This window comes from Montipora foliosa, chromosome 10 (assembly GCF_036669935.1).
Source record: "Montipora foliosa isolate CH-2021 chromosome 10, ASM3666993v2, whole genome shotgun sequence".
Classification (NCBI taxonomy): Eukaryota; Metazoa; Cnidaria; class Anthozoa; order Scleractinia; family Acroporidae; genus Montipora; species Montipora foliosa.
Window position 1 is genome coordinate 4195422 of NC_090878.1, and position 27008 is coordinate 4222429.

General features: G+C 39.5%; 3 protein-coding genes across 4 annotated transcripts in view; all 3 read left to right on the top strand.

Moving 5' to 3' along the window:
* The first annotated feature begins 319 nt into the window (after positions 1-319).
* Positions 320-7682, top strand: LOC137972952 (ras-related protein Rab-3C-like). The gene is made up of 4 exons (XM_068819639.1): positions 320-339; positions 579-831; positions 902-1013; positions 5885-7682. The coding sequence occupies exons 2-4, from the start codon at positions 630-632 to the stop codon at positions 6195-6197; spliced, it is 627 nt and encodes a 208-aa protein (XP_068675740.1). The 5' UTR covers positions 320-339; positions 579-629; the 3' UTR covers positions 6198-7682.
* Positions 7683-11933: 4251 nt separating this feature from the next.
* Positions 11934-18506, top strand: LOC137973803 (ras-related protein Rab-3-like). The gene is made up of 3 exons (XM_068820689.1): positions 11934-12207; positions 12270-12381; positions 17140-18506. Exons 1-3 carry the CDS (start codon positions 12006-12008, stop codon positions 17447-17449), a joined length of 624 nt encoding a protein of 207 aa, XP_068676790.1. The 5' UTR covers positions 11934-12005; the 3' UTR covers positions 17450-18506.
* Positions 18507-21357: 2851 nt separating this feature from the next.
* The window catches only part of LOC137973231 (structural maintenance of chromosomes protein 2-like), a 31791-nt gene continuing 26140 nt past the window's right edge, over positions 21358-27008 (top strand). Inside the window, exons 1-7 of one of the 2 annotated variants that reach the window (XM_068820004.1) lie at positions 21358-21621; positions 22542-22691; positions 24509-24631; positions 24798-24836; positions 25408-25518; positions 25632-25676; positions 26498-26590. In XM_068820004.1, coding sequence (XP_068676105.1) covers positions 21454-21621; positions 22542-22691; positions 24509-24631; positions 24798-24836; positions 25408-25518; positions 25632-25676; positions 26498-26590 — 729 coding nt within the window. In that variant the 5' untranslated portion in view covers positions 21358-21453. The remainder of the gene's footprint in view (positions 21622-22541; positions 22692-24508; positions 24632-24797; positions 24837-25407; positions 25519-25631; positions 25677-26497; positions 26591-27008) is intronic. The other variant, XM_068820005.1, reaches the window with a different exon arrangement.

A 27008-nucleotide genomic window follows, 5' to 3' on the forward strand; every position in this document is an offset into this window, starting at 1 on the left:
TAAATGTGACTGTTTTATCGGGATTTGGGGCGATTGTCAGCCATTCCGCATTTTTAGGATTTTCCGTCATTCCGAGTTTCGTCATTCCATGCGCCATTCCATGCGCCATTCCATCTTTTAGGGTCACCCACACCAGGGGCGTTTAATGGATAGGAGGCGTTTATAAGAGAGGGGGCATTTATTAGAGCATTTTGGCGCATTCTTAGCCATCGTTCTCATATTGGAGTTAATCTCCGAGAGAGTTGAGTTAAGGTTTGAGCCAGATTGTCCGAGTGTAGTCGTCGGAGAACTTTGGGCACAGTGATTCAGGTTGAAGTAGTGTGGCAAGTTGGCTTTCAGGTTGGTGAGTTGTATTATTGTTAGCCATCCTTGAAATTGAACCGAAAGAAATACCTAAAAACCTGTACAAGAGTGACAACAAGAAAAACAAAGCTATTGGAAGAATACGTACGAAATATGGTGGAGATCGTTCCGCTGTACAAGCTAGCGTACAAAATGCCTCTCATGGTACTCCGTAGTGACGTAGGACTGATGACAGATATATAGCATTTTAAGGGCATTCTTACCATTGCTTTCAGAGCGGAAAGTATCTGGGTACTTTGGCTAGAGGTCGGAGAAAGAGTTTATTCATGGCGAACGCCGACAATAATCTCGATCACCAATTGAAGATATTGATCATTGGAAATTCTGGCGTGGGAAAGACGTCGTTTGTTCTTCGCTTTACCAAAGATTCGTTCAAGTCGGGGATATTGCCAACGACCGGAATTGATTTTCAATCGAAGGTGATCGTTTGCAACGACAAGAAAGTCCAGCTGCAAATCTGGGACACAGGTTAGTTTTTCTCTTTTTCTTACAATTTTAATATTCACTTGTTACTTATATTAATGTTTTTGTTTTATAGCTGGGCAAGAAAGATACAGGACCATAACGACCGCATATTTTCGTGGAGCTGCGGGGTTTATTGTCATGTATGATATTGGGAACGAATCCTCCTTCCAAGCGGTCAAGGATTGGTAAGATAACCATTTAACGATTTAAAACAATTATATTTTCTAGCCCATTTTCTTTCCCGTTAGAATCCAATCAGAGTTGTCGTAGACCGAGTTGACCTTTGCGTCGATCAGATAGCTATTAAATTTTCTGTTTTCGCAAAGCCAGTCATCAGGTCGCCGAAGTAAAAATAGGCGGTTTGCAACCAATCTCTAGAGATAAGGATAACAATGCTGCAATCTACAATTGCTAGTGGACGAACGAAAGGAGCTAATGAGAGATCTTTTGTTTTCGTCCACCAACATGGTGGCTATGACACGTGAAAACCACCTAAACCCGTCCGCTACCCAGCATACGAAACATCTTGAGCTCCTGATACTATCTTATTATTCCTTCGCATATCGGAAACAGAAAAATATAAAAATTCTTCTGGAACGTTGATGTCGCGTATAAAAGATTGTTCCTTGATTACGACCATTTGCTGCGAGGTAATTGAGGCGTGACCTTTGCAACGCCCTTTATCCCCTCGGAATAAAGAGAAAGTCATGTAACACGAAAGAGAGAAAGTAGGAGAATTTCATTGGCTAGGACATTAATATTTCTACTAGGAATCTGTTGGTTTAATCGAATCTTTTCTTAGCTTCAATATCACATAACTGTTAGAAGACCTTAGAAAATCCGAAAACCGTGAACCCAGAAATATTTATGTTTAATATTTATTTATGTTAGCATATTTATGTTTATGCTATTATGTTTCAAGTAAAAAGCAAATCACGCCCGAGAAAACTAAACCGCAACCAGTAACGGTAATTGGTTTGTTGTTTCATATCACTTCTGATTGGTTGCTGCACAATGGGAAATGTCAAAATCAACGCAAAGTGTGCACGGTTTTCGGATTCGCACAGGAATACTAGGGTATCTTTTGTGCAAGACTGTTTTATAAGTGGGTGAGTGTGTGATTCGATCCATGCAGTCACGTGTGACAAAGGCGAACGCAGAAAAAATAAAGAAGTCATTTTGCTTCCAATTTAGGGTGTTGAACGAAAGAAGTCTCCAGTTTCGCCTCATTATTGACTGACTAATTAATTAATTGGTTAAAGAGTTCATGGAGTTCAAAGTGTACAACTAGGCAACCAATGAGTTAATACCTTTATAGCTCGTACCTCAAATCAACTTCACCTGACAAAGAGTTTTTTTTCGTCAAATCGAAAAAAATGTCTGTTGCTTCTACCTGAATTTTTGTGAAAACATGTCGTCGGTCATGTTCAATGTGCTCAATGCATAGCTGATCTGGCGTGTTTCAATCGGCAGTCTTAAATTGTACTGAAATTGTAGACGAACAGAGAGGTAAAAATTGGTTGCTGTCCGTTCTATCACTAAAAATGCATTATATAATTTCCATCCCGGTAACCAGGCTGAAGTGTTTACTGAATGGAAAACTTTCTATTCTCTATGTCAGAAATCGAGATCTCGGCAACCGGGCCAACCCGCCTTCTCTCTTCTTGTAAACCGACACAGCGAAACTTTAACAACGGTTATAGTGGCGAGGCAAAATCTCGGGAAACCCGATCAACCCGGTTTACGGGGCTATATGAGGAGACCATAAGTTCCATGATGCAAAAGTTATTCTTTTTGCACCAATTACCTTTTGCGAAAAGTTCGTCCACGAAATGAATTGGGCCATTGTATATCTTCTCCACATGAATACTGTTAATGTGATAGTTTCCGTTTGGGAACGTCAATAGCTGGCTTAAGTGATGCGAGGTGTCCAGAGACCTGACCTCGTTTTCCGGACACCAGATACTTGAATTGAAAACACGTCATGCCAAAATGTCACATGGTTTTTGAGTAGCCTCCAGAGCAGGCGTCCCGTGGTGCGATCTACGAACGATGCGTTCTGCGGCCATTTGTAAGCGTACCAAGGGGAATTGGGACTAGTGGAGATGTAAGCTTGTGATCCAAGAAGGTGGTCGATTATTCATCGCTCGCCCACCAAAATACCCCTGCTTTGCAGGCTAGTTTTTGAGTGGTAACGTGGATGCTGTTAACCCCGTTGTCACGATCGAACAGATACCAGTAAAATGGGCTTTTGCTAGAAAGAGTAAAGTCCTTAAGTGTCACTCTTAGGAGGGTAGTATCGAAAACGAAGACCCCGAAAACGAAGACCGAAGACCAAAGACCCACTCGAAAACGAAGATCCACTTGAAAAAACGTACAATAAGAATGTTTTAGTTCCCGGTTATCATATTTGGGTGATATTGTTATTTCTCCTCCCTCCCCCTATTGGAAGGTTTTTGGTTTGAACCCCACTCCCAAGGAAAACTACTGCCTTTTGTCACGCAATATTTACCCATCAGTGCCTAATTAAAGACGATATTAATTGCCCACTCACATTTAATAGAAAATCACTTTTATCCTTAAATATACTTTTATCCTTAAATATTTTTGCATAATGTCGCAAGCTGAAAACGGCGGCATGGGTAGACATTTAAGATATTTTAAAACCCATCTAATAATAATAATAATAATAATAATAAATAATAATAATAATAAATAATAATAATAATGAATAGTAATAAAATACTTATATAGCGCTATTTACATAAGAATGATCAATAGCGCTTTACAATAATTCACTTAAAAACCTTATTCCAATGATATGGTGGTACAATTGAAACAATTTGAATAAAAATTAATTAATAAAATAAATAAATTAATAAATAAGAAAAAAGGTGCTAGCCCGCCCGAAAAAGGTGGGTCTTAAGTTTTCGTTTAAAATTACATGGTGATGGAATGTCACGCAACTTAGCCGGCAGGCTATTCCACAAACATCGCGCAGCAGCATAAAAAGACCTGGCACCAAGCGTAGGAAGCATTTTCTCCTTAGGCGGCTCCAGTAAAAGACTACTATTTGATATTAGATTATAAGAGGACTTAGGCTTAACAGTAATTAAATCACTAATATATGGTGGTGCAACAATGATTAGGCAACAAACGTGACACCGAAGAGTACATGGTGTGGTAGCTGTGAACTTGACTGAAGTGGTAAAGAATTAAATGGCCTGCACACAGGCTTTCCGTGCGTCGCATTGCGTGCGGTCAACAGCTGGGGAGTTGTAGCTCCAATTCCCCAGCTGTTGACCGCGCGCCATTCAACGCACGGAGAACCTGTGCGCAGGCTAAGAATTACAGGATCACGTTTACTGTAGGTGGTCGACCGATATATCGGTGGACACTCGGTCGACGTATCGGTCGATAATCGAACGATGGTCGGTCGATAGTCGTCCGTCGCTGTTAGGTCAACAGTCGATCGATCTTCGGACGATAGTTGTTTCCGGACGCATTCGATCGAGTATCGGTCGCATGTCGGTGATATATTGGTCAACTGTCGGTCGAATATCAGTCATGTGTCGGATATCGGTCAAGTGTGTTAATTAACCAGATGAGTCCTATGGCGATGACGACATAAGTTATTGTGGGGGGGGGGGGGGGGGAAATACTGTTGGGCACGATTACTCTAGATCCGAAGAGCACTGGGAACTAGGGACATGGTTCAGGCGAGGGGCAATCTTGTCTTTTTTCAGCTTGAAAATATATCATACATGCGTAAATACATACATGCTTTATCTAAACACGGTAAAACCTTCAGTAAGAATACAATAGCTATAGTACAATGAAATTCAGTAACTACTATAGTAATAAAAATACTGCCGGTCGTCTAATTTTTAGCTGTTAAACGGGATCAATCGCAGAAAACTCGGCCCAGCCAGAGCCATGGATTGCTCCCGTTGTCCCGCGGTCGACCAATAACAAAAACCTGCACGCAGATTTCCTTTTGAGTATTGGGTGTCTTTCCTCCGACAAACGACCGATACTCGGTGAATGATCGGCGAAGTGTTGGCGAATTGTCATGAGTTATCGGTGAAGTATCGATAAACTAAAAGCCATTATCGGCCCAATCTCGTTCCCAGGCTCTCTTTGTGATAACGACAATGGAGACCCTGGGAACGAGGTTGTTATCGGCCGACAAAAATCTTGACCGATTCATCGACCGCCTATTTTCCGACTCTCGATCGACTGTCGACCGATATGGCGACCGACTGTCGACCGTCGAGGAATGATCAGACTAAACACCTTTTGGAGCAAGATAAGCTCAACTTGACCTCTCCACCTTTCGGGCTTATCTACTTTTACTTCGAGCTGTTCCCTTTCGGCTGGATCATAAAGAAAACGTTTTTACCGCCACGTTATTGATGCATGCTTTTTTCCGTGTTTAACAAGTTGTTGTTTGTATTTCTTCTTTGTTTCCTCACCATATATTAACTGGGACCTCCGACAATCTGAAGGTTGGAGATGGGATGAACAAATGGACTCAAAACACTGCTACCAGTATTGTGCTACTTACTGCAAGCAATGAACCAGTTTAAGGATAGGATAAGCCACATAAATCCTTATCAAAATATTTTACTCAAGAAAATAGACCCATAAATTTCTAACGTTTTATTTTGGACGACAATTTTTATTAGCTTCATTAAAGGTGAGGCAATGAGACTGCTTAGATCTGCTTCGGACCAACTCTTAAAAAATAACATTTGAACCAACTTTAATTGTTCGTTTTTTCTCGTGGGTCTTTGTTTTCAAGGACTTCATTTTCGAGGGCTTCGTTTTCGAGGTCTTTCGTTTTCGAGTGGGTCTTTGGTCTTCGGTCTTCGTTTTCGATACTACCCTCTTAGGATGACACTTATAGCCAGATTGCCACCCGAGAACAAGACCACGAGTAAAATCATCTGACGTTGGAAAAAGATGAATTTGTAATTGTCAAATGTAGGACAGAAAGGGAGAAGAAGGGAGTAGTTCAGAAAAAAGAATAAATGGATTTGGCCTTGCTTCATAGGTTAACACAAGTGGAGACACATTCTGGGCCAGATGCGGAGATCATACTTGTTGGCAACATGAACGACAAGGAAAAGGACAGAGTAGTCACGTCTGAGAGTGGCAAAAAGCTAGCTGAGGAATTGGGAGTCGAATTTTTGGAGACAAGTGCAAAAGACGACGTTAATGTCGAACGGGTGTTTGAACGACTGGTGGACATCATTTTGGCGAAGATGTCAGGGAGCTCGGAAACTCAGGTTGACGAAGAGGAACCAGCGACCACGAAATTGCCGGACAATCCACCAACAGGGAAAGTGGATTGGTGTTATTGTTGATGCTTGGACTTTTTACTGGTCTCACGAGGCCTAAGGCAGGTTTCCACTGTCTTCAGAGTTTGGGTGGTCTAGCTATATTACGCTAGCATTTTTTTGCGCAAGATGACGCCTTTTTGCAATTTCGTTCTGATACAAGTTGCACAAAAAAATTGCCGTAAAACATACCATGAGACACAATAGACCTTTTTACCGATACGGCGGCCATTTTGATTTCTATTGTTTCGAATAGCTATTATGGGATGCCCAGGGGGCAAATACATATTAATTTGCCCCCTGAGCATCCCATAATGTCTTCTGAAACAATAGAAATCAACATGGCCGCCGTATCTGCAAAAAGGTCTATTGGAAGAATAAACCTTGTCCACCGCTGATGAAAATAAAAATCTATCTCATATAACATGCAACAACACGTGTGAAGGGTGAATTCCCTCAGTTTTTGATTGTGCCTTAAACTTGTAATTTCATGATAGATACAGTTCCACCAATTTTAAAAAGTACAAAATAAAATTCAAATATCAGAACTAACCAATTGGCGTTATTTAGTGTATTCATGGTGTTCTTTGGCTTGACTTTTTTGATGTCGCAATTTATAAAATCAATGACCATATAGTAAATTCATTTCCAGCAAACAGGAAATATTAGTGTAGTTTAAAGTGCTTCAGATATTTTCGTTTGCAAAACTGAAATGAGTAAAATATATTTTACCTTTGCTTCTCTAGATTTTACTTTATGGAGCAGCCATATCTTATTACTGAAACAAAAGAAAGTATTTGCATAAAAATAGAGTTCAATTCCCGGAGGATTAGTTTGGTACACCATCATGGCCGCCATTTCTTTGTTTTGGAACACCAACATGGCTGCCGTGACGTCATGTGAAAACGCTCTATAGGCCTAATGAGGTACAAGAGAGTAACGAAGCTCGCATTCATTTATTCCATGGCCAAGCTAGTGAGCCGTATGGGTCTATTCCTTCAATGACGTCAGGAAATAATTTACATTGGCAAAGTTCTTCCAAAACTATGATGCAAAGTAGTTCATGACGTGATCGAAGGAATAGGCCCATGCCTCTCACTGCCTCAGCCATGGGACAAGTGATTGCCAGCGTGTTTTTCTTACATACCCTATAGACCCTATGCAAAAATGGCTGCCTTTAAATTATTCTTTTGTTCATATTCAAAATAGCCCAACTAACGTCGTTTTTGAGACAAAAATTCTAAAGAATTTGTTATCCCGAACGAGGTTAGTTGGGCTATTTTGAATATGAACAAAAGAATTATTTAAAGGCAGCCATTTTTGCATAGGGTCTATGAGGTACAATAAAAAGTAAAATCTAGAAAAGCAAAGGTAAATATACGTTTGATATTTAACTTTTGCTAAAGTAAAAATTTTGAGGTTTGGGTGCAATTTAATGTTCAGTTTACATTTATACATCAATGTAGCACTTTTACTGATGTTAATGAAAACATATTAAAGAGAACTTGTTTATCTTGTTTACCCAAAAATCTTTCACAAGTTTGTAGTCGTTTTGGAGGGATTATGCCGAGCATTAACATTTATTTTTAAGGGAGTTTCTGCATGTAAGATCTCTGACCTTACATTACCCCTTTAACCCCTGAACCGGTACCCCATTGACGACGACTAAAATCGTCTGGCGTTTATTGCGTTCGACGAAGGAGAACGCAGTTCATAATCCTGGAAGTCCTGTGGTTTCAAGGGTGACCTTTCTTGAGGATTTTTTGTCGACCGTCTGCATTTTCTACGCCATTTTGAATGACGCCAGATGCGCAAAGACTATCGCGCATCTCGTGGTTGTCGTAGTAGTTTGAGCAAATCTGATCATCGTAAAGCGGTTATCTAAAGACAACCTCGTGGTTTTCATAGGTCATAGTAGTGTCGTAAAGTTAGTGAAATGGTGACACTTAGTTAACGTGACCTGTCGAACTACTTATAGTATAACTAGATCAGTTACTCGCCTGATACGAATCGGAAGTATTGCTGCACCAAGCGCACAAATATGATGTTTACGTCAAGGTGTTGCATTCACAGCCAAAGTACTACATCGTGGGAACTAGTCCTTTCTACTACTATAATTTCATGTAGTATTCTAAACGCCTACTTCCTCAGGATTTACATATGTACGATATGTAAGTAAGGCATTATGCTCACGTTCCAATTATAGGATGTTTACTGGGATGGAAACATCGTATACTCCCTCACATATTCCAGAACCCAAATTTCTTCTCCACGAACGCACTTCATAATTAATTTATTACTCCTAATATAGTAACATCGTAGTGTCACTCTTGGAAGGGAATGGGTTAACATAGACAGCTGTTGAGTAAACGTACATACTGTTTATCCCTAATCGGCCCCCATTCTTTGGCGATATGTGTACTTAAGGTCATTCCCCTGAAATAGAACTGACAATAGATTTTCGTTCAAACTTTGCCTATTGGTTGTTCATCTTAAGGAAATTTAAATTTTGTAATAAAAAAGAGGAGTCCCCACATTTGTTTAGGAGCAGGAGCACCTTGAAATACCCCATAATTCCTTAAAATATGAGCTTCAGAATCGTTATTATTTGAATCGTTCATGCCATGTCTTGTGAGAGGAGAAAAAATAGGGAGAAAGCAAAACAAGAAATATAACTATAGATATACTGTATCAACTTCAAGGAATAATTAAATATATGTTTCGTCATAAAAACACTCATTTCCAGTCGACCCTGAGTCAACTTGTTACTAGCGTGCAGCGATCTCGAGGTCACCATATCTGTTCAATAAGTTCACTTTTCCGCTGAGTATTTATTTTTCTGTAATAGAAATTTGTTTATATTCCTGTTATTGGAAGAAAGTGATTGCTAGTCTCAGAAAAAGAGAGAAAAACTATAGGTCACCGTACTCGTTTACGAGAAAATGACGATTTATCTCTCTCACGACCCCAGCCGTAAAGAAAACTCCGCCATTTTCTGTATGTGCGAGCGCAAATGACGCAATAAATCGTGCGCAGTAAGGATGCGCAATGCAATACAGGGGAGTGACCTTTAGCAATGCAGTGACCCCTGATTGATTGTCACCTGCGCTCGGAAAAATACGCACTCAATCTCACCAGCCAATCGAATCCAACCTTGAAAGGGCTGCGATTGGTCTCTACTGTTTTTGAGTAACCGTGTTCTTCAACAATTTGCTTTCTGTCGTCCCAGAAGGTTTTTTTTAATTGCTGTAACCGTCATAGTTCCTTGACAGGCCGTCTTTCTAGATATTACCAAGTTTGTTTATTTCCTTCCAAACTGCATGTAGCTCCTTCGATATTCAACTACTCACGCCTTATTTGAAAAAAAGCAAGCGGAGGGCGCTTTGACGTCAGGTTATGTTTTTGTTTTGAGAGTGTTATGTTACTGAGCTCTTGTTTGTTTCATTTTCCTCTTCAATGTCTTAGAGTATCTGAAGAATAAACTGGCGGATCCCAGTTTGATTAAAATGAAGCGGGGTGCTGGGAGACAATTGCTGACTGAATTGTTCAGGTAAGTGCGAGAATCACCTCTCTCTTTCGTCTGTAACGCGCACTTGAAAAAAACATACACATATAATTCATACACGCGCATTGTAACACACAGGTAAGACGTCATGTAAGCCTACGACTTCTCAAAGAAAAATGGAATTTCTGACGTTCAGTCAGAAATTGCTATTCTAGAAATTGTTATTCTATATGTAGTGTGCTCTAGATGACTGACTGGCTCGTCCTAAATAAACTATTTCACATTGAATGTCTCGGGTTTAGTGTAGGCAGAATGGGGGGCATACGCGCGCGTGGTAACGTCGGGCAAGATCAAGATCCGTAACATGACGTACAAGCTACCTTAAGTTATTGATTATCCTACCATTTCTCTATACGTTTGCTGTACTTCACGTGCATTCCCTCTGGTAATTTAAGCACAAGGAAAAAGGAGAAAGGACATTTTTTTTCCTCTTGCTTTTAACGCCAAATGCCGATGATGGGGAGAATATATGAAAGACATGCAACTGCGAATATGAAAAGTAACTAGTTGTTATCCTCGGAGACCCAGAGGCAGTCAGTCGAGACGGGACGAGAAATCGGGAGTCGCGTTAAGTCTACGCGAGTCCCGATTTCCCGTCCCGTCTCGACTGACTGCCCTTGGGTCTCCGAGGATCATCATCATTTCATCATTTATTTGCCTAAATTTTAAAAAACATACAGCAGGTTGTTCGGCGAGGAGACCTCAGGAAACCACCAGGCTTATAGGATGATTGTTATCTGAACTGTGACTGTAGTTTAATGACCTACTACAACAAGTTGCAAAATTGTTGAGACACTTTCATTAAAAAACACCTTTTCTAGCTTCCAATGCCCGCCGTATCTAAAATTTAAACCTTTCCCACTTCCTCTCCCCTCTCCCCCTTTCAATGTTGACTGCTTAAGTTCCCAACTTGTTAGCAACACTGATAAGGGGGGGAGGGGGGCTGCAGTATGAGAGATAATAGGGAAATTAATTACGCCCCAAGAAGGTGAAGTGTCTCCACTATTTTTGCAACTTGTTGTAGCTCCCCACAAGTCTCCTATAACTCAGTGGTAGAGTACAGTATCCGAACTACGTAATCGGAAGGTCGTAGATTCGACTTCTGCCGAAGGAACAGTCGGATATTTTTCCGAGTATCTCCGAGTCACCATTGAAGAAATATAATCTCTTCATGAAAAGAGTTCCTGAACGAAAAATCATAGCTAATGGCAGAAACAGTTGTAAAGTGCCGTTCTAGCTTGGATTTTTTGAGGACTTTGAGAGGTTTCTTTGAATGTGGTTTCCGATTAACTTCGGTAATCTTTCGCTAAAGATCCCGATTTTTGTTAGTCTTAATCCGTGCTTAAATTTATCGCGCACCTTTTGAATGTGTGGATCTTCTTTTCATATCGCTTTTCCATTTCGAGAGAGGAGATTAAAACCCTTTGACTCCCAAGCGTGATCAATATAAATCTTCTTACAAGCTCAATACATTGCCAAGCAATGTAAGCGTGTGTCAGTCAGAAGCATGTGTCATGTGTGACACATGCGAATGTATGTCAGTCATAAGCATGTGTCATGTGTGACACACGCGAATGCAGACAAAAAAAGAGGTCGCTTTGCTTTCAGCCTGCACTCGGCGTTGAACGAAAGATAGAGAAAGAGGTCTCCTGTTGTGCCCCAGTATTGCCTGATTGATTACATTAATTGATTGATTGATTGAATGATTGACGCTGTATTGACTTATTGAGAGCTCAAAGTTCTGTTCAAAAGACCGATGAGTTTTATTAACAAAATTTATCCAAATTCAGTGACTGTGAACTGTAAACGCAATTGAGCAAAACGTAAAAACAAGTACTTAAAATTTGAGTACAACAGCAAATACAAAAGGCGATAGGGATGGGCAAAATTGAAGAAGATTGAAAATGGATTGCGGTTGACGTTTTGAAAGCTGTTCAGCTCAACAGTTTTTCAAAGCTTTTCTCTGTTGTTTGTAACCTAAATTATGTATGCTTAACTGATATTTTTTTGTCACGAAGCGAGAATAAAGGCCTTTTTGACTGGATACATCATCAATTTCCCCGTAACTGCATGACATAAAATGTTATGCATGGCAGTCAGTAAGGAGAATTAACATTCAGATCTTGGAAGCGAAAGGGTCAAATATTTCATAGCATCGTTAATTCTGATTGGTTCTGTTCTCCCAAAATACTCATACTTAATTGGGTCATTCTCAAGTAGCCATTGCTTTTAAAGTATCTAGGAACGTTGACAGTAGGAGACGTTTATTCATGGCGAAGGCCGAAGATAATTTCGATCACATTTTCAAGATATTGATCATTGGAAATTCTGGTGTGGGAAAAACGTCATGTCTTCTTCGCTTTACGAATGATTCATTCAAGTCAGGGGTATTGCCAACGACGGGAATCGATTTTAGATCGAAGGTGGTCGTTTGGAACGGCAAACAAGTCCACCTGCAAATCTGGGACACAGGTGAGTTTTTCTCCGTTTCTTACAAGTTGACTACCATCTTACTTAATGACTTTGTTTTATAGCCGGGCAAGAAAGATACAAGACCATAACGACTGCATATTATCGTGGAGCTGCGGGGTTTATTATCATGTATGATATAAGGAACGAAAGTTCCTTTCAAGCGGTCCAGGACTGGTAAGATGGTCATTTAACGATTTACGACAATCACTCTTTGAATTTTGTGACCGATAAACGTACCATTAGAATCAGAGTAAAATATTTGTTATGGACCTTGTTAACCTTTGTGTCAGAGATTGCTATCGATGTGATTGATTTTACTTTCGTTCTCCACTCATGCATGACGTCGCCAAAGTAAACTGATTACTCGTCCGTTATACAGTATACCAAACATCTTGAGCTCCATACTATCTGATTATTCCTTCGCATATCGAAAACAGATAAATACGAAAATTCGTATTAAAGACTGTTCACTGATTATAAGAATTTGCTTTGAGGTAATTCAGGCGAGACCCTCTGTAAGCCCTTTATCCCTCGGGCTAAAGAGACAATCATGTGACTGCACGCACATATCTGGATCAAAGATACATAAAAGACACAAGAAACAGCGAAAGTAGAAGGGTTTAGTTGGCTAGGATGTTAATATTTGTACTCTCTTAAGCTCAATAGAAATCTTTCGGTTTAATGGAATCTTCCTTGGCGTCAATCAATTATTTACTAAATTGAGGTCATCTTTTGTGCATGTTCGCCCATTATGACTGTTTTACATGTGGGTGATGTCAGTCACGTGTGACACAGGCGAATGCAGATAAAAAAAGAGGTTCCGACCTGCACTTGGCATCGAACGAAAGATAGAGAAAGAGGTCTCCTGTTGCGCCCTCGTATTGTCTTGTTGAGTAATTGATTGATTGAGAGCTCAAAGTTCCGGCTCAAAACGACTAATGAGATAAAGAGCTGTGTCACGAAATTTAGCCAAATTCAGCGACTGTGAACTGGCAACCAAAACCACAAGCGAAACGTAAAAATAACTACTTAAACTTTTGAAGAAAGGTTTGAATAAAACAGCAAATGCAAAAGGAGGCGGGGATGGGAAAAATTGAAGAAGATTGAAATGGACTGCACTTGGGAAAACTGTTCAGCCCGACAGTTTTTTCAAAGTTTTTCTCTGTTGTTTGTAACTTAAATTATGTATGCTTTAGTGATATTTATAATTTTTGTCACGAAGCTTTGAGTCGTGCTGTTTAAAAGTAATTCTAGGTTAACGTTAAGTTTGCACGCGGCGAGTAGGGGTAGATAACGGATAAAGTCACGCAAAATCAACTGCATTGTGGTCACACAGCCCTTAAATACGTTTAGAGTCCGTACCTAAGATCAACTTTACCTGACACCTCGTTCGTCATGATCAAATCGAAAAAAATCAAGTCTGTCGCTCCTCCCAAGAAGCGAGAATTTTCGTGAATACATGCTGTCACTCGTAGGTTCATTGCGGTCAACGCATGGTTGATTTGGCTCATTTCAATCTGCAGTCTTGCGAGTTGTAGAAGAACAGAGAGGTAAAAATTGCCGCGGTTACTGTCCGTTCTACCACTAAAATGCATTGTATCGTTTCCATCTCGGTAACCGGGCTGAAACGTTCACTGTATGGAAAATTTATTGTTTTTGCACGAATTACCTTTTTGTGAAAGTTAGGTCAAAAGTTCGTCTAAGCAATGAATTGAGCCAATGTATATCTCCTTTGCATAATCCTGCGAGTGTGATCGTTTCTATTTTGCAACGTCAGCAACGGCTTAGTGATATAGGACTGCAAAACAGTCGCTCCAAACTCCAAAAATGCGGCTGTTTTGCAGTGTCCGGGGACCTGACATAGGTTCAGTTTACCGACACCAGATACTTATTTAAGTAATAGTTTACCCGAATGGTAGAAATGCTGCCGAGGGGAAGGGAAATGTTCAAGTGCAATTTCCGTAATTCAGTTTGTGCGAGGAATTGAAGGGAGATTTTAATAGGTCTTTGAGCAGGGTCAGAACTGAAACAGTACCCTCATCCTGACCCCACTCGAGAAAAGAAAGAAAACAGTTTGAGGATACGAGCATGGTCTTAATAAGCGCCAAGCACTATGATTCATGTGACTGATTGAAATTATATATTTTGCCCTTGAGTAGACTCTGAATCATAAGTAAGTGTGATCTGTTTGATTTTCTAAAAAGGTGTAAGTTGCGGAACGATGCAACCTGAATAGCCTCAAATACGAAATATTGAAGACAATAAAAGAGAATCGCGTAACATTGGCATCGAGTATGTCAATGACCGTTCCGAGTTCACTTCAACTTCTTTTTCACAGCAATTTAAAGCCCGAATTGCTGTGCCGGGTTATTAGTTCTACTTTTCGTGTGACTAAAAGTGCAGTAATATATATGAGAAAGACTTCGACTCGTCCTTTGGGAGATTTCCCGACAAAAAGTCCACTGTATGGGAGACCCATGTGGTTTCCTTTCGTGACGCCATACAGTCTGTTGCTCAGAATTTAAAGGGACACGGTCACGGTGTGCGCATGCTCGTGTAGCTGATCGAAACTTGAAATAGTTTTTCGAAACTTGAAACTTGAAACTATTTCGAAACTTGAAATAGTCAGCCTGACTTTTTCAAGTTACTAGCAATCACAACTGCAAAATGGCTTCTAGTGGAGGATCCGGACATGGCGGTAAACGCATCAACTCAGGGCGGAAAAAAAAGGTCGAAGACAGAGGGGAATTTGCTTTAGATAAAAATAGCATTTGCTTTAGATAAACTTGATTTAAAGCAAAATATATGCAGAATTCTTCAACTTACCGATATATCCATAATGGCGGTCGAGCGTGACAAGTCTCGGAGAGAGTGAATGCTACCAGGGACACTGTCACGGGTTGACATGCGCAGTAGCATTCACTCTCTCCGAGACTTGTCACGATCGACCGCCATTATGGATATATCGGTAAGTTGAAGAATTCTGCATATATTTTGCTTTAAATCAAGTTTATCTAAAGCAAATGCTATTTTTATCTAAAGCAAATTCCCCTCTGTCTTCGACCTTTTTTTCCGCCCTGAGTTAATGCGTTTACCGCCATGTCCGGATCCTCCACTAGACGCCATTTTGCAGTTGTGATTGCTAGTAACTTGAAAAAGTCAGGCTGACTATTTCAAGTTTAGATCAGCTACACGAGCATGCGCAGACCGTGACCGTGTCCCTTTAAAACTGCTATAATTCTCCTTCCTTACCCGCAAGTGCTGTGAAATTTGACCCTCATAATAAATTTAGTTTGTTATGTAATGAAAACAAACTTTGCATTTTTACCTTCGTTTCCGTTTCTACAGATGTCGATTGCTGCCCAGTATCCGACCACAGAAATAACAACGTAATTAAATATACCTGTATAAATTTATGGACAAAAAGTTGAAAAAGGCGAGGAAAAACTGGTTGGGGGTGCTAGCTTACAAACATAGTTCCATAGTTTAACTATTCTGTTAAAAGTACGAAGCCCTGAAAGGTAGATGTTTTGCAAAGAGGAGTACGTAGATTAAAGGAGTTACTTTGTCTTGCACGACCGAGGGAAAAAAAGATACGTAGTTCAGGACATCTAAGTCAGTACTACATTAGAGGCATTTATAAAATAAGAGCAAGTCTTTAAGTTCGCGATCTAGAGAGAGTGGAATTGAGTCTTGCATGGTCAGCCGCGCCTTTTACGACGTCTTGCCTCTGCGCTTGCGTAAAATACACCTGCTTGCACATCTCTGCACCTGTTGGTCGTATTCTGGGCGTGAGAAGTGACAAATTTATTGATGATTCTGGCTTCCGTTATTCTAAAAACATTACATTTCAGGACGAATTGAAGGGTGTTCTAGTTATTTGTAGTCTTTGAAAACTCTCAATGCAAATATCGAAAGGTTCCTTCGAAAAAGTCATGTTTTGTAGACCCCTTTCTTCAACAGCGATCGCTTTACTGCGTAGTGAAAGCCGTGGCTGCAAGCTTCTGTTGATCCGACCGCGCATCTTAATTCCTCAATTCACGCATAACCACAAGTCCTTGCGCCTTTGACCATAATCCCCTGCGTTTCGAAGAAAAATGTGTTCCTCTCCCGATTAGAGAGCTGCCTCGTTCGTTGCGGCAGCAATTGAGATATCAGATACTAATTCAAGTGATGTCTTAAACGACTTGAATTGATAAGCGGTTATGCTAAAAAGTCATAATTTCTATCGATGGGGGACCGACATGGTTTTTGAGTGGTCTTTGCCCCTAACGTAAAGGCCCAGTCAAACGTCTTCAACATTTGTTTCAACATCCGTTCGATTTTGGTGAACAGCCCCTTTCACACGTGTTAAAACATGTTGAATCGAAGTTGAAGTAGCGTGCGAAAGCAGACGTATTTCCGACCGCCGGAAATACGTCTGCGTTCACAGGCTAAAGTTGAAGCGATGTTGAATGAGTTTAAAAGCGTTTAAACTTTTCTTCGACGACCATTCAACATTTGTTCTGTTTTCCCGAATGTTGAATGAAGGCGAAGCCGTTTGTCCCCCTCTTTCAACATTGTTGGGCATGCGCGTACGCACTAATCGGTCTCAATGACGTATCCATGTTCGTATCCATAGTGACAAGTTCGTATCCATAGTAACATCTGCGGCTGCAGCCTGGGACTGAATACCAGGCCTCTCGTGAAGCTTTGTTGAATCAAATGTTGACGATGTGTTGAAACCATTTGACCATCCCGGCAGTCAACATCGTTAAAGAAAACCTTAAAGGGATTTCCCATAAACAAGCGGAATGGCCTTGTGTTAGAAAGAGTAAAATCCTTAAGTATTAATCTCCAGGAGGGAAGGGGTTAAGGTGGACATTAGTTTTCGAATGGACGTAGGTGTTGTTAACTTTTAAAAGAATAAATGAATTTGGCCTTGCTTCATAGGTTAACACAAGTGGAGGCACATTCTGGGCCAGATGCGGAGATCATACTTGTTGGCAACATGAACGACATGGAAAAGGACAGAGAGGTCGCGTCTGAGAGAGGCAAACAGCTTGCTGAGAAATTTGGGATAGAATTTTTGGAGACAAGTGCAAAACACAACATTAATGTCGAACGGGTGTTTGAACGACTGGTGGACATCATTTTGACAAAGATGTCAGAGAGCTCGGAAACTGTTGATGGACCGGAACCAGCGACTGTGAAATTATCGGACAATCCAGCAACAACGCAAATTGATTGGTGCTATTGTTGATCCTTGGACATTTTACTGGTCTCACAAGGTGTAACGAGGTAGTTTTCCACTGTTTACGGAGTTTGGGTCGTATGCCTACGTTACGCTTGGCAATTTTTTGTGCAAGATGTCTTTTTTGCAATTAAGTAGCAATACAAGTTGCACACAAAAAAAATGTCTTTTGCCGTACAACAAAACGTGTAAAGAGTGAATTCCCCCAGTTTTTGACGTTTTTTTCGCTGTGCCTTAAACTTGTTATTTCTTGATAGATAAAATTCAAATAATTGTCAAAAACAGGCAATAATATCCAAATATCAGAACTAAACAATAGACCATTTTCTGTTCTGTGCTCAGTTACCCGACCTTTGAATAAAAACGAGTCCGGAGTTGACCTTTGCTTTGATCCAAACCCCATTGCTTTTCTTATGTAAATCATGCTGTTGTAAAGTTATTTACATAACAAAAGCAGTGAGTCTTGTATCAAAACAAGGACAACTCCAGCCTCGCTTTTATTCAAAGGCCTGGTAACTAAGCACAGAACTGTAAAATGGTGTACGGCCATAGTATAGGTAGTTTTGACCTTACGTCATCGCCACCATGTTGCGGGAAGAACACAAAAGATCTCTCATTAGCTGATTTTGCTCGTCCACCAGCAATTGTACATTATTGCATTGTTATTTGTGTCTCTAGGGATTGGTTGCAAACCACCGATTGCCATTATTTATTGTAATCATGAAGTCCCCTGAAACCATTCAAAGCTTCACTCCCATCTGTCTTTTAAAGCCGGTACTATTTAAATTATAGTTAGTTTAGTTTGCATATGAATTACAGTTAGTTTTAATTTCCATATGAATACAAAGTAATTTCCTTAAAAATATTTTGCTATTTGAGGGATTGCATACCAGAATAATCCCACGCTGGCTTGTTGCAGAAATCGTCCTGATACTTCCTTCCTTGGGACCCATCGTCATCATTTTCTTTCTCTACCTTTTAACCTAAATGTACTAGAGCGTTAAGGAAAATGTCTCCGTAAGGAAGTAAAAATAAACTCGAAATTGCCTTCGTACCTCTCAAGAAATTTGTCCAGTCCTTGCTTTCTCGTCGTTGAGCTTCCTCTCCAGACAAGTGTATTTTCACTGAGATAAATCCTGGACGCAATGTCCTGTAAAACATTTTCAACTGTTGAAAAATTCATTGGTACCTTGTAAACGTGGCGTTTTGAGTTCGAATTATACAATAAGAAAAATTTCACCGGGAAAAAGTTAAATTATCTCCATCTTTTTGCGAAAGATAGTCATTTTGACCCGACCTCATTAAATATTCAAATTGAATGCAGCTTTTCGAGGGTAGAACTCTGAATGCACGTGCTGCACAAGCCAAATTTCCCCGTACCGCAAATTTGCCCATCTCTTGAATTCGAGGCTTTAGCAGGGTTGATCTTATAGACCCTATGCAAAAATGGCTGCCTTTAAATTATTCTTTTGTTCATATTCAAAATAGCCCAACTAACCTCGTTTTTGAGACAAAAGTTCTAAAGAATTTGTTATCCCGAACGAGGTTAGTGGGCTATTTTGAATATGAACAAAAGAATAATTTAAAGGCAGCCATTTTTGCATAGGGTCTATTAAAGGCCCGGGCAAACGAAAAACCTTAACACAGTAACAATGATTACAACCAGGTTTTCTGAGCCCGCGAGACTGAGCACGCCCAGCAAACCATTGATTGTTTTAACAAAAACCACTGGTCAGCAACCTGGGCAAACGGCTTTAACATCCGTTCAATTTTGTTGAACAGCGATGTTGAAAGAGGGTCTCAATAGGGGTGTAGCAAACACGGTACACGGTTAAAAATTTCGCGATTTCACGGTGCACGCTTAATTTTTACATCAAATAATTATTCAGACACTACAAACAACACGGTTATCTGGACAAAATAATTCACGACACACGGTTAATTTTTTCCCTTTTTCAGGACACACGGTTAATTTTTTGGACGTTTCACGCCACACGCTTAACCCCATTGAGACCCTCTTGAAACTGTTTGCCCTCCTTCTGCGGAGGACGTTAGTACATGACGATGAATTTTCAGTTCTCTCTCTACACTTCCAACCCACTCATACCAGTTTAATTCGTCGACAGCTACTACACATTTTTAACGCGAAACGACATGAAATAGTTTCGTAGCGATATGAATAACACGAACTCGTACTTTTAAATGAAGTCCTCGTAGCCGTCGTCGTCCTCGTTTCGTAAGCTCCCTAGTAGCCCATTCGGCTTCGCCTCATGGACTATTGACCTGTGGCCCTTGATAAATGATAAAGTTAGCAAATGCAGGTTGAAGTTATGTTTATTTGGGAATAAAACGAAAGCGTAGCCAATCAAAATGCAGGATTTGCATTAGTCCACTAGTTGTAGGTGGGTGATACATTGGGTGATACTAAATACTATTAAAATAATCTCTGTCAACACGGAATTGCAAACGTTTTCAGGCCTTCTTCATTTTTTAGTGAGTTTTACAAAATATGTGAGGCAGCGAGGAATATATTAAGAAGGAAAAAATTACCTGAAAGCTAACCGTTGTAAATAAGTGCTTTGTCTCTAAGCTCTATTTCCCTCAGCTTTACGGTGATTTTCACTGAAATCAATTTTCTCTTCTTCTCCTTCCTTGGCTTTTCTCGAGGCTTTCTTCGCTTAAATTTCTCAAATTTTGTCGCCTCTTGTCTCATGCTCTTTCGCTTTTCTTCGACTTTCTTGTTCTTTATCCAGTTGCTCGTCACTAATGCGATTTCCCGCCAGAAATACGCGGGTTCCAAATGCAATGCTGCCACGCGATTTCCCGCCAAGCCGTTGTTGAATGTAACTGTTTGTCCAAAAAGCCGATTAACGTTAATCCCAGATTAAAAATTAACCGAGGAGTTAATTTCTCTACTCCTAAATGCTGTTCAACGCTGATATCTGGCAAAACTTCAAATTAGAAGAAGTCAATCTTGAAAAACAAAAATAAGCAAAAGAAACTTTCATCAAAAAGTTAAAAACTTGAAACAAAAGTTTACGCTGATCCTGGATTAAGCTAATCGGCTTTCGAACAACCGGGCCCATCATAAGTCAACATCGTTCAACTTCGTAACGGATATTGAAGCAAATGTTTACTGTAAGCCGTTTGTCCGGGCGTTAGACTTGTTTTGAATTGTGCAATAACCGGGGAAACGTCAAATGTACGGCCAAGATTCTCTTAGTACGACTGAAATTGATTTTTTTCCAGGCTCAATGAAACCTTGATTTCGCAGCGATTTCACCTAATTTTTGCATTGAGCGAGAGAAATAACTTGGCAAGTAAAGCTGGAAAAGAGTTTTTTCATGAGTTAAGCACAAGCACCAGTCGTCCCAGACTGTCGCTTGCCATCGACGACATACTACAAAACTACAGCATATTTTGGATAACACATATCGTGGACCATTTCCTGGATTATCTATAGCTATTAAGATGGTCCAAACTTTTTGTGGGTGATGGCCTCTTGGGTATGGCGCGCTTTTATTGTCAAAATTCAAACTTGTATTCGGCAATTCAAACATTCAATTTAGCTATTCAAACCTTCAGTTTGGAAATTCAACGATTCAAACATTCATTTGAGTAATTCAAACCTTGAATATGTGAGTGAATTGTCGAATCAGTGAAAGTTTGAATGGCATGCATGCTTGAATTTTGAAGGTTGGAGTTGCCGAACTGAAGGTTGCAATTGCCGAACTGAATGTCTGAATTGCCGAACTGAAGGCTTGAATTGCCGAATTGAACGTTTGAATCGAATGTTTGAATTTTGACCCTAAAAACGCCATAGTACTCTCGTACCGCAGTCATTTTCAGTGAAATACGAACAAAGCTTGGACGTGAGTAAGCTGGGACCAAATTGTGGGCGTGCGCTGTATCTTGGGAAGATTGTCTGGCGCGAAGCTTGAGCGCCATTTTCCAAAAAAATTGTAACTGCTGTCGAGCGCTTGTTATGTTTTGAATATTTTCTAATTTTCGAAATGTACATTAAGCAGGTAGTTATAGACGGATTTAAATCCTACGCACAGAGAACGACTGTTTCCGGATTCGATCCGCAGTTTAACGCCATCACTGGGTTGAATGGTAGCGGAAAATCGAACATACTGGACTCGATTTGTTTTTTGCTTGGAATTTCGAATTTATCCCAGGTAAGCTCAGTAAAGCAACGTAAGGTACGTTCTCGTTGTTCAACTCGTAGTTATACAAATTTTCGTTTGAGCAAAACCTAGATGAAATGACGACAACGAAAGCCATTTCAAGTTGAAGCCATAGCAGCGGCGTGCAAGAGATCGAGAAACATCATTCTTTGCGAAATGTTAACTTAAAATAAGTTTTCCAATAAACTTCACTCTCTTCTTTGAAGCGAGTCTATATACTGCACGTATTTATATGAAATAAATACGTAGTTAAAGTCTTAATTCATAATACGCGCGGGATGAGTAAATTAAAAAATAATAGAAAATTGCATTAGACTTAGACTCGTTTTGAAGCCGAGGGTGGCTTGAACTAGGATCTGGAAATGACTGCATGGTTTCACCACTCCTGCTGAAGCATTTTGTGACTGGATTTTTAGCTGACCCACTCCAGTGTCTGTTTTGGATGATTGTCGTTGTAACTTGCCCCTAACATTTTTTTCACATCAGAGCTGCCGCCATATACAGTGAAGGTATTGTTGACGTCACGTATTGTCATTACTGTGCTAACCAGAGCCCTATTAGCTGTTGAAACAAAGGCCTTTTGTTATAACACATTTGAATAACAAAAGCAATGTTTGTAAACAGATATCATATCATACCTACATTAGGCTGTACGTTTAATGGAGTTCTGACGAATTGCGTTGCCATACAGGCCATTGTTGACTGTTGAGATTGTTGTTGGTTTGATTCATGAAGCGACAAGATCCTTATGTGTGTGTATCAAAGCAACATATGAGCCAGAAGTAATTATATCACCTTAAGGGTGAATAGTACAGTATCATACATTGTGTGTGCTGGAAAATAGCAACTTATTTATGGAAATTACTCCATTTCCTTTGACATACAACTGAAATTTATGTCATTTTATGTAGGTTAGAGCAAGCAGTTTGCAAGAGCTTGTGTACAAAGGTGGGCAGGCAGGAGTTACTAAAGCCACTGTGACAATTACATTTGATAATACTGACAAGAAACAGAGCCCATTGGGATATGAGACCTTTGACGAGATCACAGTTTCTAGACAGGTGAGAGTTGAAATATGCAAACAATTTCAAGCAAGACTTTTTTTGTCAAAGCTAAGTGGAATTTTGGCAAAATTAAGATCAAGTCAATGCTGGTGGCAGTGTGACCAAGAGTGAACAGTACATGTACGTGTGAGGGGTTTTAAAAGTCCTTTGCTTTAGGTCTTGCCTGTGGTGCTTTGCATCCTGAGCTCCTTTGGTCCAGGGTTCTTGTTAAGAGCCGGTAACCGGTTATTTTTACCGGCTGTTCAAGTAAATGTTACCGGCTGTTTCACTGAAATATTTACCGAAATTACCCAACGAATGTTCTGTTCAAAGGTGAAATTACATTGCGTTTATGGGAAAATATTGCTTTCCCCCGCCAACTAATCCTGTGAAGATATCTGGCACATGTTTAATTGTTATCACTTAAAAAATATACCATAAATATAACTCCTCAGGGGCACCCAACGAGAACGTAGTTCAAAACCACTCAAACATAGCATTGTTAAACGTATTTTAGTATTTAAACGGTACATATAGGCATAATTTTATCCCCTAAAAAGTTTTCATCTGTTCGGATTTCCTAGCTGAAAGTCTAGTGATCCGAAAATTATAGGGATCAAAACTTACCATTTCGAAAATTTTAGCCAGAAAAAAGGCTCCCGAAAATTCTAGGTGACGTACGACCTTTTTTGGGTAAAAATCTGTTTAAAATGGGCAATTATACCATTTTTCAGACGTTCAAAAATCCTAAGAGAGGCAGGCAAGCAAGAAATTTAACAACAAATTTTCCGAAAATTCTAGATCTCAAATCGTCTTCCGAACAGATCCATATTTTCTGAAAATTGACGTTGGGTGCCCCTGACTCCTCCCTCGAAACGATGTCCGCCATGTTTCCTTCCCATTCCTCCCGCGGCCAGAGGAAACCTGCATAACCATTATTAAACGTTTACAACATAGCATCCACGCGTGGAAAACGACAGAAAGGTCTTTCGGAGTTTAATTTTCAACCAAAGGGTCAGAAAAGCGGTGGTGAGTGAAAGTCAATGAAATAGCATAACCTACTTTCCTTTTGCTGAGTATTAAATTAATTTAGCAGCCGCTGACACGCGACAGCGATCGATACGAACGTCAAGTTAAGACTTGAGCTCGCTAGCCCATACAGGGGTAGGTAACAAAGTTACCTGCTATTTTTGGTTTTTTACCTCCTGTGCAAGAACTTAGCAAGAACCCTGTTGGTCCTTCTCTACTTCCATCCCTATACCTCTGTCGCTTTCCTCCTCTTCCCCAAGAAAGTTCGTACTTACATTGGTACCCTTTGCCAGACTGCAAAACCAGGAACTGTGTGCTTAATTAACTCTTTGCAAATAGTGTGTGGGCTAATACACTTAACATTCCCTAGAGATTATGAAGAAGTGTTAGGTGAATTAATGGGGAAAGGATTTCTTAATCTGAGAAAACAGATCATAGTAGCTGGATTTACATGTAACTGGATGATCTCTAAGATGCTGTAATTTCCTTCGCTTCCTCGTATTCTATTACAAAACATACTGTACATGTACTCTCCAATATGTTTTACATGTGTAATACCTGTAATTACACAAATAATTGGCATTACTGGTAAGTTTGACAGCTGTTAGATTCTGTGTGATACTCATTCATGTACTTGTACAAGCATGTTCTGCATAATTTTATTCTTTTCCCCTACAGTTTTACAATGTGGTATCAAGGTTTCATTTGTTTAAATTATACTTGAGTTTGTATTGTTATCTTTCTATTCATGAAATTATGGTTTCTAATAGAATTACATGTAACAAGGTGCATTTGTTTTACTCCAGGTAGTAATTGGTGGTAGGAACAAGTACCTAATTAATGGATGCAATGCAAACAACACAAGAGTCCAAGACTTGTTCCGTTCTGTTCAGCTTAATGTAAACAACCCTCACTTTCTTATTATGCAGGTTGGTCTGAGTATTACATGTATTATTAATTGTCAGACAGGGTGATGGCAGAGATGTTACATGTGTTACCGGTAACTGGTAGAACTTAATATAAGTTTCCTTCCAGATTGTCATTATTAAAAGCATCTTTCAGAGTAACTGTTTTTGTTTTTTTGTGTCCTTTCAGGGAAGGATCACCAAAGTGCTCAACATGAAGCCTCCTGAGGTGCATATCAAGTCAAGAGAAATAATTTATTTTTAGTTGAACATTAACTCAGGTCATGATACGGTGGTAGCATGCACAGTACAATCATGCTCTCTACTAAAAATGATTCTGAAGGTCTCTTATAATTTCTAAACTTTTTGTTTGGTTGAAATGTTGTAAATTTTTTAAGTAATCAGTGACTGTCAAACCAACATTGTGCGTGTTACATGTATCGGTAAGTTAATTATTGGTGTGCTTTACCACTGCATTACACGTAGATGAGACTGAAACTGAGACGGGAACTGAGCATTTTAAACTATGTTCAGGTAGATGTACTTACTGTTACATGTACATGTACATGTAGAACAGACCCATCGCAAGGTGGCATTCTGATGCAAGTACATGTATTGTAAGAAAGGTGGTTACTCTTAAATTCCTTAGTAAATGAATGTTTAGAAGCATGTCATACACCGTACATTTACATGTAGGTGCCATGTATTAACATCCTTCACACTGTACACATACTTCAACAAAGTTAATGGTAAAAATTGTTTTGTACTCAAGTAACATGAAGTTCATTGAATGCTTTTAGATTTTGTCCATGATTGAAGAAGCAGCAGGTACGCGAATGTATGAAAGTAAAAAACAGTCTGCACAACGTACCATTGAGAAAAAAGACTTCAAACTGCAAGAGATTGAAATGGTAACTAAAGAAAATTAAAATGCCAATCATGACAGAGGAATAATTTTTCATATGGCAGGCCTCGGATGAATTTTGTCATTATTTTTTTCTGTTTTGCTTCTTTTTCATAACAGATTCTAGCTGAGGAAATAACTCCCACTCTTACAAAGCTTAAAGAGGTATTTGATGTGGTATTGACCAATAACATTAGAGTAGCTGTTAATAATTAAAAAATTCTGTGGTTGAAATGAACAAGTCAACTTTATGGAACATAAAAGCCCTCCACCCTTCAACAGAAAGATTTACATGCAGGGTAAAGCATGGTCGTGTGTTGTGAAACAGCAAATGACAGTCTGATGCTTGTGTGTGCCTGGCCCTTGTTTATGGAGTGTGGGATATTATTAATATTTAGGTGTCTGTTACATGTATGTTAGAACTATTCTTTCAGATCTTTGTACGTCAGAATTTTTGTCCTGCATTTTTGCTTATTAGATTGCTATTTTTTTAGTATTAATTCAATCAAATCATAGCAAAATCACAAACTATCCGAATTTCCCTGTATTTCATACAGTGACTTAGAGGTTTGATAATTCTAGAATTTCACAGAGATCTGTTTACAACGCCACAACAGTAAAAACATAAAACGTTACTCAATTGACATGATTTCCTTTTCAGTTTTAACAGTTTTGTACCGTAATTTTGATTCTTGTTTCACACTCTACAAGAGTGTCGTTTTGTTGTTTAAATTTGTGAGCATTTGTGTGGCTGTTGGACTTCTATTAAAATTTATGCCAATCTTGCCCCTTCAGTGATTCTCGCGAGACAAGAGTCTCCTCTCTAGCTCTAGACAAGTGTCTTGTCTCTAGAGATGAGACTCGTCTCGTGAGAAACAAGACAAGACTGGTAACTTACATGTACTTTTGAGTGGTACTGTATATCCAATCATTGGTGCCAACCTTAAAAAATGGGGATTTATAACAAAGAACTTTCATTATTACAGGAAAGAGCTTCTTACCTTGAATACCAGAAGGTCATGAGAGAAGTTGAACATCTTTCTCGCTTGTACGTAGCTTACCAGTTTGTGATGGCTGAGGTAATAACCCAATGACTTCTTGCAATTACTTTTTTTTCATAACAGTAAAAGAATGCGCTGCAAATAAGTGACAATTAGATTTTTACAAAGCAAAGCTAAGCAGTGTATTTTAACCAAACCTGTCGCTGCAAGTTGCTGCCTTGTTGATCATGTACTGTATTTTTGTTTCACTTGGTTGTCCACATGTATTTGGAGAAATTCATTGTCTCACATAGTGAAGCAAGTTCACTTGAAGAAATGACCCAAGATACATTTGTACTAGTACCTTGTTCCTTTTTTAGTATTGATTGTTAATTGAATAGAAAATAAACATCAAATTGTCTGTAGACCAATGGATTTGCATTAAAATCATCTGTGTTCTATCTTCAGTAACTGCTGCAATGCAGTAGGAAATAGTTTAATTTTGTGCATGGGAAGT